Source organism: Urocitellus parryii, chromosome 12 (assembly GCF_045843805.1).
Source record: "Urocitellus parryii isolate mUroPar1 chromosome 12, mUroPar1.hap1, whole genome shotgun sequence".
In the NCBI taxonomy this organism is placed as follows: Eukaryota; Metazoa; Chordata; class Mammalia; order Rodentia; family Sciuridae; genus Urocitellus; species Urocitellus parryii.
Window position 1 is genome coordinate 18,405,449 of NC_135542.1, and position 16,131 is coordinate 18,421,579.

At 38.8% G+C, this 16,131-nt stretch overlaps 1 protein-coding gene and 1 non-coding gene across 4 annotated transcripts in view; one reads left to right on the forward strand and one right to left on the reverse strand.

Moving 5' to 3' along the window:
* Window positions 1-16,131, reverse strand: part of Anapc1 (anaphase promoting complex subunit 1) — an 81,954-nt gene that overhangs the window by 31,582 nt on the left and 34,241 nt on the right. For all 3 annotated transcript variants that reach the window (XM_026380053.2, XM_026380054.2, XM_026380055.2), the window contains 8 exons: window positions 15,618-15,886; window positions 14,204-14,295; window positions 13,175-13,323; window positions 8,320-8,398; window positions 7,955-7,991; window positions 7,792-7,862; window positions 5,463-5,641; window positions 1,772-1,986 (listed from right to left, as the gene is read on the reverse strand). In XM_026380053.2, the coding sequence (XP_026235838.1) occupies window positions 1,772-1,986; window positions 5,463-5,641; window positions 7,792-7,862; window positions 7,955-7,991; window positions 8,320-8,398; window positions 13,175-13,323; window positions 14,204-14,295; window positions 15,618-15,886 (1,091 nt within the window). The remainder of the gene's footprint in view (window positions 1-1,771; window positions 1,987-5,462; window positions 5,642-7,791; window positions 7,863-7,954; window positions 7,992-8,319; window positions 8,399-13,174; window positions 13,324-14,203; window positions 14,296-15,617; window positions 15,887-16,131) is intronic.
* Window positions 1,540-1,612, forward strand: Trnav-cac (transfer RNA valine (anticodon CAC)). Its single transcript has one exon. It is a non-coding gene; the product is annotated as a tRNA-Val (tRNA).

Below are 16,131 nucleotides of genomic sequence, written 5' to 3' on the forward strand. Positions count from 1 at the left end.
AAATTTTTTAACTGTAGATAGACACATTTTTATTTATTTATTTTTATGTGGTGTTGAGAATTGAACCCAGTGCCTCACACTTGCTAGGCAAGCGCTCCACCACTGAGCCACAACCTAGCCCCTTAGTGGAAATCTTATACATAATCCAATTCAGCCTTGCAAAAATCCCAAAATTATAACAGCGATAACAAGAATACTGTATCTCTTGAATATAAGATGCCACTAATTAAATGCTTCATGAGCTCACAAAGTACCAAGGAAGAAAAATGCTACCAAGTGAACTGACATCTATTGACTAAAAGATGCATTCTCATTTCAGAGATAGTAACAAATTTTTTTTTAAAAATGAGCATCTAAGAAGCAATGCACTGATAGTGACACCGGCCCGCAGTACGGAGCTTCGCTGTGTGCGAGGCAGGACTCCAGGTACTATACAAATACCGACTACATCCGGGGCTGTGGCTCCATGGCAGAGCACCTGCCTCTCCCATGTGAATCCCAGGGTTCAATCCTCAGCATCACATAAAAATAAATAAACAAAGTAAAGATACTATGTCCATCTATAACTAAAAAAATTTTTAAAGATATATATATATATATATATATATATATCACACTGGGTGCAGAGGGGAGACATGTGCACACGGGGAGCAACAGAGGTAGCTTTGCTTCAGTAATTCATCCAAAGTCACCCAGCAGAGAGTGGCCCCGCCTGGCTCTGGAGCCCACGCTCCTTACTCCTAGGCACCACACTCAACTTGTCCAAACCTCAGGCTGCTCATTATAGGTGACTAGTGCCTAGCTACATATGGAAATTATGGCTCAGAGCCTCTGTAGCCTGTGCTACGTACAGGTGGCCTCCTCCCCCTAAAGCAGAGCCTTTAGAAAAAGTAAAAACTAGAAAACAGTGGCAGAGGAATGACAGACAGGAGAGACAGGCAGAAAAAAGAATAAAAACTTAAAAATTAAGTTCAAGTATCCAAGGGCAATGGCTCTGGAAGGTCACAGGCATGACACCGGTTACTACTGAGTCTAACAATTTATAAAGGGCTATAACATGTTATAGTGTATTCAACCAAATGGTTGTAGAATATTACCTATGACACTTAAAAAAAAATCATTTAAGTTTAAAAGAAAAACACTCAAAATCTATTCCTGATTAAGACACAGAAAAATGAGTGCAGTGTTTTGCTGTTTACAATTCTGAAGGTGACTACCAGCAAAATAGTTTTATTTTTTATTTTTATTTTTTTTAATTTTTTACTATTTATTTTTTAGTTCTTGGCGGACACAACATCTTTGTTGGTATGTGGTGCTGAGGATCGAACCCGGGCCGCACGCATGCCAGGCGAGCACGCTACCGCTTGAGCCATATCCCCAGCCCCAAAATAGTTTTAGATTCACGTTTTCTAAACAGTACACTGCTGTATTTCGAGAGGAGGAGGATCTAACTATGCCCTCAACTGCCACAGGTATTCTGAAAACATGTATGCTTTACTGAGGCTGGATGAAAAATTAAAATGCGTGATTAAGAGAGCTGGAGATGTAGCTCAGTTGGTAGAGTGCTTGCCTCACATGCACAAGGCCCTGGGTTCAATCCCCAGCAGTGCCACTAAAGAAAAAAAGAGAAAAAAAAAACTGTGGTTAGGTTTTAACTTCATTATGACTTTTAAAATCTGTTTAGAGCCTCAAATGCTAAAAATGTGAAGAGAAAACAGAGTCTCAGAACTAACAAAACACTTGGCCGGAGACAATGGATGTGCTCCTTTACCTGTTTTCCTTCTCTTCAATGAACTCGTGGTCGCTGAGCTCCGGGTACTGCACCACGTTGACACGAACGGGGTGCGCGCTCTGCAGCAGCCTTCGCACATCCTGCACCCGCAAGTCCTCACTCCACACCAAAGACATGACCTCGTGGTTCATGTCATTCATGCCATCATCCTCCTCCTCAGCTTCTGTTCCTGAAGGAACATCTGATGAGAGCACCTGGGTGACAGACTTCATTATAATAATAATTTAACAAACAGCAACAGGTAATTACTGAACGTGAGGACACACGGCTAATACACCATGACTACACCAGCACAGTTTGTAAACAAGTTTTCCAAAGCAGGACTGTGGGTTCCCAGGGTACACTGGGACCCTGGCTACACATCATGTTGCCCAGGTTGGCCTGAACTCCTAGGATCAAGTGATCCTCCTGCCTCAGCTTCCCAAGTTAGTGGAACCATACCAGCCACCAGCATGCCCAGCTCCTTCAGATCTTTTTTAAAAGCACTATAGTGCCTACTTGGAAACATTCTTTTTTTTTTTTTTTCCTTTTGGGGGGATGGGGGCATGGGGGTGTGTACCAGGGATTGAACTCAGGGGCACTCAACTACTGAGCCACATCCCCAGACCTTTTTTGTATTTTATTTAGAGACAGGGTCTCACTGAACTGCTTAGCACCTCACTTTTGTTGAGGCTGGCTTTGCATTCACGATTCTCTACTTGGTAACATTCTTTATTGAACTGAGGGAAAATTTAAAAATTTAAGTTAGTCAGAAAAATTCTAAATAAACTATAAAAATCTACACCCTACCCATTTTAAAAAGGAAACTATTTCCAGTGGACTCTGAGCCCACTTTTGCTCACTGCACGCCTACTACCTTAAATTCTGTCTGCTGATCAGTGCCTTTACAGAATGGTCAGTTTTCACTTTTTTCCTCTTAAGTATGTTTCAAATGAAAGACTTTTGTAAGAGGTTAAAAAATAAAATTTCGGGGTTGGGGTTGTGGCTTAGCGGCAGAGCGCTCACCTAGTACGTGCACCACATAAAAATAAATAAATAAAAGATACTGTGTCTGATTAAGAAATAAATTTTTTTAAAAAATTAAAAAATAGGGGCTGGAGATGTGGCTCAGCGGTAGCGCGCTCGCCTGGCATGCGTGCGGCCCGGGTTCGATCCTCAGCACCACATACCAACAAAGATGTTGTGTCCGCTGAGAACTAAAAAATAAATATTAAAAAAATTCTCTCTCTCTCTCTCTCCTCTCTCACTCTCTCACTCTCTCTTTAAAAAAAAAAAAAATTAAAAAATAGAGGCTGGGGATGTGGCTCAAGTGGTAGTGCACTCACCTAGCATGCGTAAGGCAATGGGTTTGATTCTCAGCACCACATCAAAAAAAAAACAAAATAAAGATATAGTGTCCACCTAAAAAAATCTAAAAAATAAACACATAAAATAAATAAATAAAAATTTCCTAAAAAGAGGGCTGTGGTTGTGGCTCAGTGGTAAAGTGCTTCATAGCATGTGTGAGGCACTAGGTTCAATTCTCAGCATAGGAAGGAAGGAAGGAAGGAACGAACGAACGATGTTCATCTACAACTTAAAAAAAGAAGAAGAAGAAAGGGACTGACTGCCACCCTGTCCTCAGAATCTTGCTGGGGGCTTTAAGGGCGCTCCGGTTCATGTAACTCAGTCTGACTACAACCAAGACGCATTCACATGGGATTCTTCCACTTGTTTCCAAGAAGAGTTATATAAGCCTTTAGCAAAAAATTAAATCTCACTTGAAAATGTTATTAAACTTTTGCTACACTTAATGTGGAAGCAACAACGTTAGAATGAAAAAAAAATAACCAATATGAACAGATTATCACTGTTAGTTCATACCAATTCACTATGGTTGCTCTGGGGGGATTTAATTTTCAAGGAAGCCATAGTCAAGCCCTGCATAAGCACAGCTCCTTCACAACAGATCACAAACAGACAGTGATCCCTTAAAAGAACACTGGCACTAGCCATGAGTACCAAGGTGTTTTACAACAGAACTGCCTAGTGACACATCTCTCAGAACACATTCTTTGTTGGGTGACACATGACAGTACGTCAGGAGTGAGAGTTACCCAGAAAATACAAGCCCAGATAGCTCATGTTACAAAATGTACCTTGGAATAACTGAACAAATTGAATTTGGGTGAGATTACATGACGACATTTAAGTAATTGTTAATGGTGATGAAATACTCCCTCTTATAAAAAAAAATACTGAAGACGATTTTTGGTCAGGGAAAGAACGTATTGTTAATAAAATGTGTTTCTTGTTAAGAACGGATATTTTGGTACACATTTAAAGAGATGTATTGCACCCTGCTGAAGATGGAATCCCCAAGGAAACATTCTGGCACGGGACTGAGGCAACTCTGGGGTTGGGAGTAAGTTTTCACGCAGGTGCTGAAGACTCATTAAGGGCCCAAGACCTAATGGACTAATTTCTATGTGACAATTCCAACACTACTAAGAGATGAGCCAAATCCCCACTGTTTCCTCAGGGACATAAGTCATCAGGAGGGGATTCATTCCTGAATCTTCCCTGATGAGGTACTATTTATTTTTAAAAGTTAACTAGAGGGGCTTGGGTTGTAGCTCAGCACTAGAGTGCCTGCCTATGTGCAAGGCCCTGGGTTCAATCCTTAGCACCACATTAAAATAAAGGTAATGTGTCCAACTACAACTAAAAAAATATTTTTAAAAAAGTTAACTAGAGTTCTAGAAGTTTCATACATTTCTTAATTATTTATTATGGTACTAGGGATCAAACCTAGGATCTCATATATGCTAATAGTGTTCTGCCATGGCTACAGCTCACAAAACTTGTAAATTTTTAAATTGATATATAATTTTTCATATTTTAGGGGTTTAATGTGACATTTCAATACATATACACACTGTGGCATGATCAGAGTGGCGAGATTTCTATCATGATCATTTCTTTGTGTTAAGAACATTCAAAACCCTCCCTACTAGCTATTTTGATATAATTAATGAATGGCTGACAACCATAGCTACCTACAAGTTGCATTTCTAAGAGAAGCTGATTATAAAAGATAATTGGATATAAAGAAATATTTCATTTCTAGGCTTCTTAGGACCTACTCTTAAGCAGATAAAGACTGAAGGGCAATATTTCATGAGGGGTAACTTAAGACATCTTCTCTACTCTAGTAAAGAAAAAAATCTTTTCCTGGGGCTTCAGTTTTATGTAATTTAAAAGATATATTTATACCTACTTAAAAGGACATTCAACACATCAGAAAGTATGAGAAACAAAGGTGATATAGTTACCAAGTTCAGGATACACGTGTTCTCATTTTTCCTATACAATAATCATGAAGTGGCTAATGACTAATTTGGGTACAAACAAGGAAACAGTCATGGTGATCATCTACTGATTCAGTGCTTGTCCTGACTCAAGTAAAAAGGTCTAGGCAAGACAGAACAGCCACAAAATCTCCTGCTCCAGTACCCAATTGACAATCAATAAGATGTATTTAATAATAAACCCCACCTGGCATGTAAAAGACAAATTAAAAGTATATTTGCAGCAAAAAAAAAAATATTAAAAAATTTTAAAAAACATTTCTACTTTGATTTTCTTTTAATCTAAAACTGAACTTTGACTGCCCTATGTTACCACTCACAGATTTCCCTCTGGGTAGGTTTCCTTCACAAGCCTGCTTGGAAAGATCCTGGCGTCCAATCAAGAGACAGACAGCTTCTGGCCAGTCTGATGCTGGCTGCTCACGACAGTGATAAATTGCGTCTCTGATGGGAAGAGCAACTCCAAAAGGAAGAGTTTCCAAATCTCTCTCAGTGAATCCTGTGGTGAAAGGAAGGGAGAACAAGGGACAGTGGTGATTCAGAACTGCTACTTTCCCAATTGCCACTTATCCTCTGACTGGATAATACACTTCTATCCTGACAGGAAGAAAAGAAATTCATTTTATTCATCTTACTACTACACTAATGGCTTGACTTGATATCAAAGACAATGCCTAAAAGCCTGAGAAAAAACACAGACAATCCAATAGGAAAACCATAAAGCACCAAAGCCATTTCCCACAAATGGTCAATACACATGAAATAAGACACTCTGCCTACAGAGTGGTCAGGGTAATGCAATTGAAACCACTGGCAAATATGATCTCACTCTCCCTTGACAATCCTGAAGTCAATCCATACTAAGCACCAGCGAGCACACAGAGCACCAGGAATTCTCACCTGCAGCCCATGTGGTATCAACTGTTACAACCAGTAACGTAGTGAGGTGCACCTGGTTTAGGCCACCAACAGCCAGACAGAATCTAGAGGACTTGTACACCCACACACAAATATAAAAATACTCAACAGCAACACTGTGTCACTATGGTAAAAAAGGGATGGGGGAAGGGCCAAGTTCTACTGTCTGTCGCCATAGAATGACTCCAGGCACTGCTACAGGAGTTAGCATGGGTGAGTATTTATTTACATAAGGTTCAATAACATACCATATAAAGCAACACATAAAAATGCAAAAGCCGGGCACAGTGGCACGCGCCTGTAATCCCAGCAGCTCGGGAAGCTGAGGCAGGAGAATTTCGAGTTCAAAGCCAGCCTCAGCAAAAGCATGGTGCTAAGCAACTCAGTGAGATCCTGTCTCTAAATAAAATACAAAATAGGGCTGGAGATGTGGCTCAATGGTCAAGTGCCCCTGAGTTCAATCCCCAGGGCCCACCAGCCCCTGCCCCTGCCCTCGAAAAAAACTACAGAACTATGAAGAAAAGCAGGGGAAGGTAGCAGATAGGTAGGTGGGTAGTGAGGTGTGGAGGATTCCACCCAGCAGCAGAGAGCAGGACCCTCAACTCCACGTCAGTATTCCCTCCCATCAAAGCTTCACGATAAGGATAGCAATACTTGCTTTCAGGTTAATTCTCTAAACTAAATATACATATTTCACTCTCTTTTATAATATACTTCATATTTAATTTTTTGAATCCTCAGACTAATGCAAACTTCTTTTCCCATAGTGAGTTTCTAAATTTTATAAAGCTATGCATTATTCAAGGTTTAGAAAGTTGATCAATTATTGAAATGAAAAATGTTTCCTTATTTGAGAATAACACTTTCACTAAACATTAGATGATACAGACAGAACTCAGCCAATATTTTCTGGCGTAAGTATGTAAAGTCTAAAACAATTATTTTCATTTTCAAAATGGCATATAAAAAACAACCAGGAAAGATGGCCCTGTATAGTTCAGATATGAGTTCAGAAACATCAGGCTAGGGCTGCAGCTTAGTTTTAAGAGTCCTTTCCTTGCTTACATAAGGCCCTGGATTCAATCTCCAGCACAACCAAAAAAATAAAAAGATTTCAGAAACATCTGAAATATTCACTAAAGCACTATTTTTTAACACAGAACTCTATACAACACCCTCATATATTTTTAATCATATACTCATATCAGCAATTATTAATTTTGTTTTTCCAACTGTTTCTGAAAACACTTCTTTAATATTTTAGTTAATTTAAAACCTAGAAACACAGGTTTGGAGAACAGAAAACACAGAACTCTTTCCTCTTTTCCAGAGAATGTCATCATGGTGCCTAAAATCTTCAGCCTTCAGCCTTCAAAAGCATTCTTGTACCATTTATACAATTAATTTCAGACTTTGCCAGAAATACCTATTTCTGATACCAGAGCATCACAAGGCTTCAAGTTTGAACGAACAGTGGTTAAAGTTTCCACAGATACAGCCTCAACTGGCCCACAGTGAATAATGAGGACTTCAAGGTGCTGAGGATAAAAAGCAGGTCCCCCAGTTATTCTGACGCAGAGATGGTGAAATCACCAGCAAAGGAAGCAGGCCTGGAGAAGAGCAATCACAATCTAAGACCTGCCCTAAAGCCAGAGCCCCTCCCTCCTGCCCCAGTCCCAGCAGGCTTGGGGGATGCAGGACCAGTCAGGGGGGTAACAGAGGGGTTCTTACCTACACTTGTCATCCAGACAACTAACTTTTCAGCTAGGCTAGAAACTGATGTAGCATGACGGAAACTAAAACTGTAGGAGAAGAAAAAGCAAAGTTATTAAATAGAACAGTAAAACAATACTGTTTTAAATTTAAACACAAAAGTTCAAACAGAATAAAAGACCTGTTTTCTTCTTGGTCCACTTGTGACTTTTGGGGAGCTAAAAGACAATAAAATTTTATTTTGATAATCATTCTGGAAATGAGAATTCACAAACAAACCACTCATAAAATAATAAAATGCACAGTACTATGGCAAAGCCAAAGTTTAATGTCTTCCTCGAGGCTAACATAGTCCTTTTTAGACACACTGAAAATAAAAGATTCTAAGTAATTCTGGTATCTAAAAAATCACTTATGGAATATAAACTAGAAAAGTACCAGAGGCAAGACAGCCTCTAAAGCAAACGCTTATGAACATTTTATTTCAATTCCAATATTCACATTTATAAAATTTATTTTCATAGGCCTGTTATTATACCAACTTACCTAAAGTTATTTTGGATAAATACTGGGAGGCCTCCTCAGAAACAGAGCTCTCATCACCAAGGATGTAGAGTGCAACACTCTGTATAAAAAAACAAGAAATGGTTATTTTTTTTAAACCACTGAAATATAATTAGGAAAAATCATAAGGTAGGAAATTCATCCATTTCAGGTGTGCAACGCTATAAGTTTGAACAGATGTTATACAACCACAGTGCCAATCTGACTCACAATATGGAATATCTGCACCACAACAGAACACTCCTTCTGCCCCTTCTTGTCAACTACACCCGCCCTGGAAACTGCTCAGCTGTTCCTTGCCCCACAGTCCTGTCCGCCCTACCACATGATATAGAAGGGATCATAGTCCACGTGGTCCTCTGGGCCCCACGTGAGCAAGATGGCACACAAACACGTTACTGTGAGGGTCAGTGGTTTGATCCTGTCGCTGCTAAGGAATATGCCATTATACAGATACACAAAACTCTGCTTACTTACTGAAAACCAAGGGACACTCGGGTTGTTTCCAGTTCATAACAGATATGAGAAAAACTGCTTTAAGCATTCGATTAAGGTCTTTGTGCAAGCACATGTTTTCATTTCTCATACAGAGGTAAATACCCAAAAGTAGGATTGCTTTGTCTTGTGGTATGTACAAATTAAACTTTAAAAGAAACTGCCAGTTTTCCAAAATGCTGCACCATTTTTGCTGTCCCACCAACAAAGTACAAGGGTTCAGTTGCTCCAAATTCTCCCCAACACCTGTTCCAAGTCATCTGAACAGATAACCCTAGTCATATTTAATAAGCATCTAGAAGTATTTCATCTAGGCTTTAACATTAAAACATTATATTTACTTATAAACAGTACCCAAATAAATTTGCATACTAATTCAGATAATCAAGGTCATCCTCTAGAGGAAGGTAATTATTTAATATATAAGGCCTCTGCTCACCAAAAAAAAAAAAAAACAGAAGAAACAAAGAAGGTTTATACTGCTTTGTCAAGTCAATGTATTATGACACACAGATTTTTAAAATTTAATTACCTCAAATCCATTTTGGATTAACTATTGGGCCAAAATACATCTACTCACTAAGAATCTCCACATTGTCACTCTAAACCTCAAAGAGCTATATCAGTATTTGCTTTAAGGAAAAAAGGAACATAAGATATGGGGGGGAGGGGGAATCACTCTAAAAAGTGTAGAATATTTAGCCTATAATAAAAGTATATTTTTAATCTGTTTTTTTAGCTGAGATTACATTATTCAAAAATATCAAAGTAGAGATAAATCAGGTGTATTAAATGATAAAACAAAGTTCCTTGAAGACAAAGACCCCTGATAAAATTAGATTACTTCCTTCCTTTCCCTTCCCTCATCTGGATAGATGGTAAACGGACTCCACCATCTCCACGGTGAGACTCGATAACCAAGAGCCACAAGCTGGAAGGAAGGGTCTGGTACAAGTTATTGCAAATATCTGCTCACCCAAACATCGAATCAAAAACACTAAAGCAAATAAACTCATGACAAAGTCAAAGCCCATCAATAAAAACTGTCGAAATATTTTTTAATATTCTTATTTAAAATGTCATGGGTCTGTGAGTACAAACAATGTGAAGATGGAAGCCCAGAGAGGCAAGCTGAGCACCGAGAACACCGGGAAAGGACAACCGCCAGGACGATAGCACACCTGCAGATCGAGCATGGGACTGGGATCATATCCAGCGTGTAAGAACTCCACAACAACAAAAGCACAACTCAGAAGTGGTCAAAGGAGGGCTGGGGCTGTAGCTTAGTGGCAGAGTGCTTGCCTTGCAAGTGTGAGGCATTGGATTCCATCCTCAGCACTACATAAAAAATAAATAAGGATATTGTGTCCAGATCCAACTAAAAAAAGAAATGGTCAAGGACTTAAACAGACACTTCTTCAAAGAAGATCTATAAATTAGCAATAAGCACATGAAAATATGGTCAATATCGCCAGTCACTAGGGAACTACAATGGACACCATTTCACACCTAGGAGGATGGCTGCAATTTTAAAAAACAGGTGGAAATTATAGATTGGCAAGCATGTGGGTAAATTAGACCCCTCCCTCCTGCATTACTGGTGAAAATATAAAAAGTGCAGCCCCTGTGGGCTAGGGCGTACCTCAGTGGTACAGCACCTGCCTTGCAAGTGTGAGGCACAGGGTTCGATCCTCAGCACCACATAAAAATAAATAAAGATATTGTGTCCATCTACAACTAAAATATATATACATATATACACACACACACACACACACACACACACACACACAGCCACTGTGAAGAAGTCAAACATTCTACTCTCCTGACCCAGCAGCTCCACTCCCAGGGGTACATCCAGAAAACTGAAGGCACAGACTTGAACAGACACTTGTATATCCCTGGCTCAGTGCAACATTAGCCAAATAGCCAAAAGGCAGACACTACCCAAGTGTCTACACTACCCAAGTGGCTATCTGCAGAAGAAAACGTGAACTGTGGTACCTCTATGCAACAGAATACTACTCGGCCTAAAGAGGAATGTAATTTATATACATGCTAGAACACAGATGAACCTAAAAAACAATATGCTAAGTGAAATAAGCCAGAAACAAAAGGACAAACAGAAAAATTCACAGAAACAGAAAGGAGGTCACCAGGGACTGAGAAGGGGGAAAGGGGAAGCTATTGTATGACAGCTACCTAATTTACATTAGGCAGGATAAAAAAAGTTCTGGGTATGGGTGCTGTTGATTACATAACAATGTGAACATATTTAATGTCACTAAACTGTACACTTAAAAATGGTTAAAATGATATGCATATTTAGCCAATGCTATTAAAAAAAAAAAAACACAGCCTACATGTGGGCTTGGGAAGCCCTTTTCAAGAACATAAAAGAAAAGGGTAGGGTGCCAGGACATTTGCAGTCTGCTAACTTGGGAGAGGGAACAAAAGCACATGGTTCTCTTTAAGCTCAGATGACCCCCCAACAGAGGGCCACCTGGGCCCTCCCTCAGCAAGCTGCTGCAGCTTCAGGAACAGAAGGACACATGCCAAGGACTCACTTGCATCAATGCCTTCCAGTTCTAAATGAAGGTTTGAGGTTTATTAACTATTCAAAATAAACTAAACTCTAAAAATAAACAAAGATGTATTTCCTTTAAAAAAGTGTTCACAGAATTTTTTGTAACTATAAAGTGATTATAAGAATAATATACAAAAGTTAAAAAAAAAAAAAAAAACCTGAGGGGCTGGGGATGTGGCTCAAGAGGTAGCACGCCCATCTGGCATGCGTGCGGCCCTGGTTCGATCCTCAGCATCACATACAAACAAAGATGTTGTGTCCGCCGATAAATAAAAAATAAATATTAAAAAAATTCTCTCTCTCTCTCTCTCCCTCTCTTTAAAAAAAAAAACACAAAACCCTGAAATGGTAAAGATAATTTTTTAAAAAGAGTAATAGGAGTAGTAACTAACCAATTTCAAGGCTAACTACAAAACTACAATAATCAAGGCAGTGTGGACAGTCAGAGAGATCAATGACCTGGAAAAAGAAGTACAGGATGAGGCCAACTAATTTTTTATGAAAGTACAAAAATGGTGTCATTCAACAAATGGTGTCCAAGAACTGGATATCCAAAAAGATAATGAAAGCCTTGACCCAAACGTCACACCTTATATAAAATTAACACAAGAAATTAGAGATCTAAATGTAAAATGTGAACCTCAAAAAACTCCATAAGAAAACACATCTTCATATTAGTGACTGTGAGCTTTGTAATGTTGTGAACAACCAATAAAAAAAAAAAAAAAAAAAAAAAAAGAAAACACATCTTCAAGGCCTGAACTCAAATTTTAAAATTCTTAAATATAATACCAAAAGCAATATCTCCCCAACCCCATGCAAAAAAAAAAAAAAACAAAAAAACCTGGTAAAATGGCTTTAACATTTTTTTGTGGGGAAAAAGCATTAAGAGAATGATGAGACAAGTGAGAAAGTATCTGCAAAAATAAAAATCTCACATCTAAAATTCAAAATATCATGACATCCATTAAAGGAAGGCAAAAAAAAAAAAGGAGAAGGAGAGAGAGAAAGAGAGACAACACTACACAGCTATTAGAATGACAAAAACTAAAAATAGGGACAATACCAAATACCGACAAGAGTCAAAGAAATAGTCTCATAAATGCTGCTGGTGGGAATCTGACGTGAATAGCCACTCTGGAAAACAGTTGACAGTTTCTTAAAAAAAAAAAAAAAAACACAAGAATACACTTACTCTATGACCCATCAGTCCCACTCCTAGGGACCTACCCTAAAGAAATGAAAACTTACACTCACCCAAAAGGCTCTATGTGATAGCTCACAGCAGCTATACTTACAATTGCTAACAACTGGAACCAACCCAACTATCCTCAAGAGAAAACCGAGGTACAGCAATGTGACAGGCTGCAAATCAGCAAGAGAGTTCGACAATGGTGACAATGCAATAACTGATGACAATGGTGATGACTTGAATGATCATAAATCACGAGGAAAGCGGAGTGAGGTGGTGTGTGCCTGTGATCTCAGCTGCTCAGGAGGCTAATGCAGAGGAATCTCCAGTCCAAGGCTAGCATGGCCAACATAGCAAAATGCCATCTCCAGAGAGAAAAATACTGTGAGGGAACTTTTGGGGACTGGTGCAAATGTTTTCTACCCTGATAACAATGGTAATGATATGCTAAGATTCAAAAACTGTATACAGGAAGAATAAGTTCATTTTACTATGTAATTTTTTAATTTAATTTAAAAGAAAAAAAACAATCCAACAAGACAGGCAGCACTCTACATACATACCAAGACAACAAGTCTGCTTCGTTCACAGATTCCAGGAAGGTACGGGTAGGGGGGCATTCCCTCGCCCTTCAGACAAGAGCTCACCCACTGGTAGATGCTTGGTGGTTCAGAAGTGAAAAAAGATGGATGATGCATAAATCCTGTTTGACCTTTAAAATTAAATAAATATTTATAGATACAAGAATACATTAAGACAATACTACTTTACTCTAAAAGAAAATCAATCAACAGTACATGTCATCTCGAAACAACATTTCTACAAGTTCTCCAAAATGCCTCATGTTTTCTGTCACAGTAAACAACTGACTATCTTACTATACTATATAAAAATGTCTAACTGGGGCTGGGATGTGGCTCAAGCGGTAGCGCGCTCGCCTGGCATGCGTGCGGCCCGGGTTCGATCCTCAGCACCACATACAAACAAAGATGTTGTGTCCGCCGAGAACTAAAAAATAAATATTAAAAATTCTCTCTCTCTCTCTCCTCTCTCACTCTCTCTTTAAAAAAAAAAAAAAAAAAAAAGTCTAACTAAAACTTTTTGGCCTAACCCTAAAGGTGAGAAAACACAAGAGATATCAAGGATCCACCTCTAATCTAAGAATTGAGGCCCTGCTAAGTCCCATTAGCTCAAGGTGATAATGTAGGACATTTTCATCTTGCTGTCCAACATGATGGGCACCAGCCCCATGTGACTATTTGAAGCACAGCTAGTGCAGTTTATACATATATATACAACACACGTTTGTATGTATTTTTATTATTAAATTCAAATAACATGACTAGTGGCTACTAGCAGGATAACACAGGTCCAGGTTGGAGCATCCCAAGTACCAGAAACTCTCCAAGTTTCTGCCATTCAGACCCCATAGGGAGGGTGAAGTTTCCCCTACATGCTGAAGAGGTTATGACTTAAAACCAGTCAGGGCCCTGGGCTGGTGGTAAGAAATACAACCTCTGCCATTCACTGAGAAAGACACAAGCAAATGCCACCACACCGTTCAGAGCATCTTTATTGGAACCAACGCTTACCTTGATCAATTGTGCACACCTGTCCAGTAGTGTTGACAAGCATGGGATAGTCTCTGTAGTAATGATCGACATAGGGCCCCAACTGTAAGTCCCTAAAACATAAGCAAATATATAGAAGAAGGTACAGCACTTTCCCTCTACGGAGTTAAGATTCATCAGTGGAACTTTTCAATTTAAAAATGTGCTCATGCCACAGAAGATAATCCAATGTAGAGTCTCAACTTGTGTTTCTGGGCTCTGAGGCACCCAGACTGACAGTGCAACACAAGCCCCTTTTGCTAGGTACATTTCATGGAGGCGAAACTACAGAACAGCACTCCAGGCTCCTGCCCCTCTGGGACAGCTGTGTGACCTCCACCACGTCATCTCCACAAACTTCAGAGTTTTCTCCTACACAGTGGGAAACACTAGCTAACATACTCCAAGGCTCTGACAATTAAATAAGAAAACGTATGTGAAAAAATACCTTATAAATTGTCAAACACTATAAAAACGCCACTGATTTCAGAGAGCATGATTGGGGTTTGGGAATTAATTAATTACAAAAGACTTTTCATGACAATAATGATTTGTTATAAGTGAAACTGACAGCAATTAAAACTGCCACATCTCAGAAAAAAAAATTTCATGATCTCAAAGAAGATCACACAAAGCAGCAAATGTGCTATATTCTTTAACTCTAAAGTGGAAATATCAATTTTATCTTCTCTCTCACTAAGGGTCATAAGGGCTCAAACAACACGCAAATGTGACCTTTGGAATTCAGAGCCAAACACAAGGAGCCACAAAGTCTGCTGAAATCTACTAGGAGAGCCACCTGGATCCACTAGGAGTGCCTGAAACTCACGAAAGGCCCTGAGCTGCAACAAGCTAAATCTGCACAAAGAGCCCAGGCTCACAAACATTTGACAGTTTCTTCCTCACTGTAACAGGAAGGATACCTACTCTCAAAAATGGTCATCCCCATTTTCTTGTGATTTTCTGCTGATTTTGTGACAAAAACTAAAAATCCCACTATGGTCCATAGGCACTTACTCAACCAGTATCTTCACACAATTCTATGGTTTACAGAAAATGCTCTAGTTGCCTAAGAAGGTAAATTTCAGAAACTTACAAGGTTCCTAATGGTAACGTAGAAAATAAAGTCACCATATATAAGTGATTTAACAGGTATTTTCACAGGTTGGTTTCTTGATAAAGTTAGGACATTAGGGGAAAGCATACTTAATACAAGAGAATGGAATAAGCAACGAAGACCTAAAAATTGACCTTTGATTTTAAATATCTGTTCTTACAAACCTTGTCAATAAAAATAGTGATGTTTTAAGTCTCTTGAAAAAAAAAAAAAAAAGAAAAAGAAAAGAAAGTCACCTAAGGACCTCAAGGCTGTTTCTAACACACAAATAATATTTACCTTGCCAACTGAACGAGAAGTTCAACTAGGGAACAAATTCCTTCACCCATTAGGGTATTCAATTTAAGCTCCTCATAGACTAGGTGAAGAACAAAAAAAATTGCAGGGATATGAGGAAAGAGAAGAGTAGAAGAATCCAGACTGAGGTTCTGTGAGAAATCTTCATCCTTCACTTTTGAACCTTCCAAAGAACTCAAACATAAAGATCTGTTCAAAAGATGAGACTCAACATTCTGGTGGTAGTCTGAATTTACTAAATATTCCCAGTCCTAAGAAAAATAAAAAGAATATTGTTAATACAATGATGCCTCTTTATAATGTCATTATTAAAAAAGAAAACCACATCCACTTCAAAAAATTCAAGTTTCATCTTCACATAGGTCATTATAGAAATAAGAAAAAAACTTTTAAAACATTACAGCACTAAGAAAGGAGAAACAACTACAAAACAGCCACGCCATTTCCAGACAACATGGAATCTGGTGTATTTAAGAGTCCAGTTAGAGAACTAATG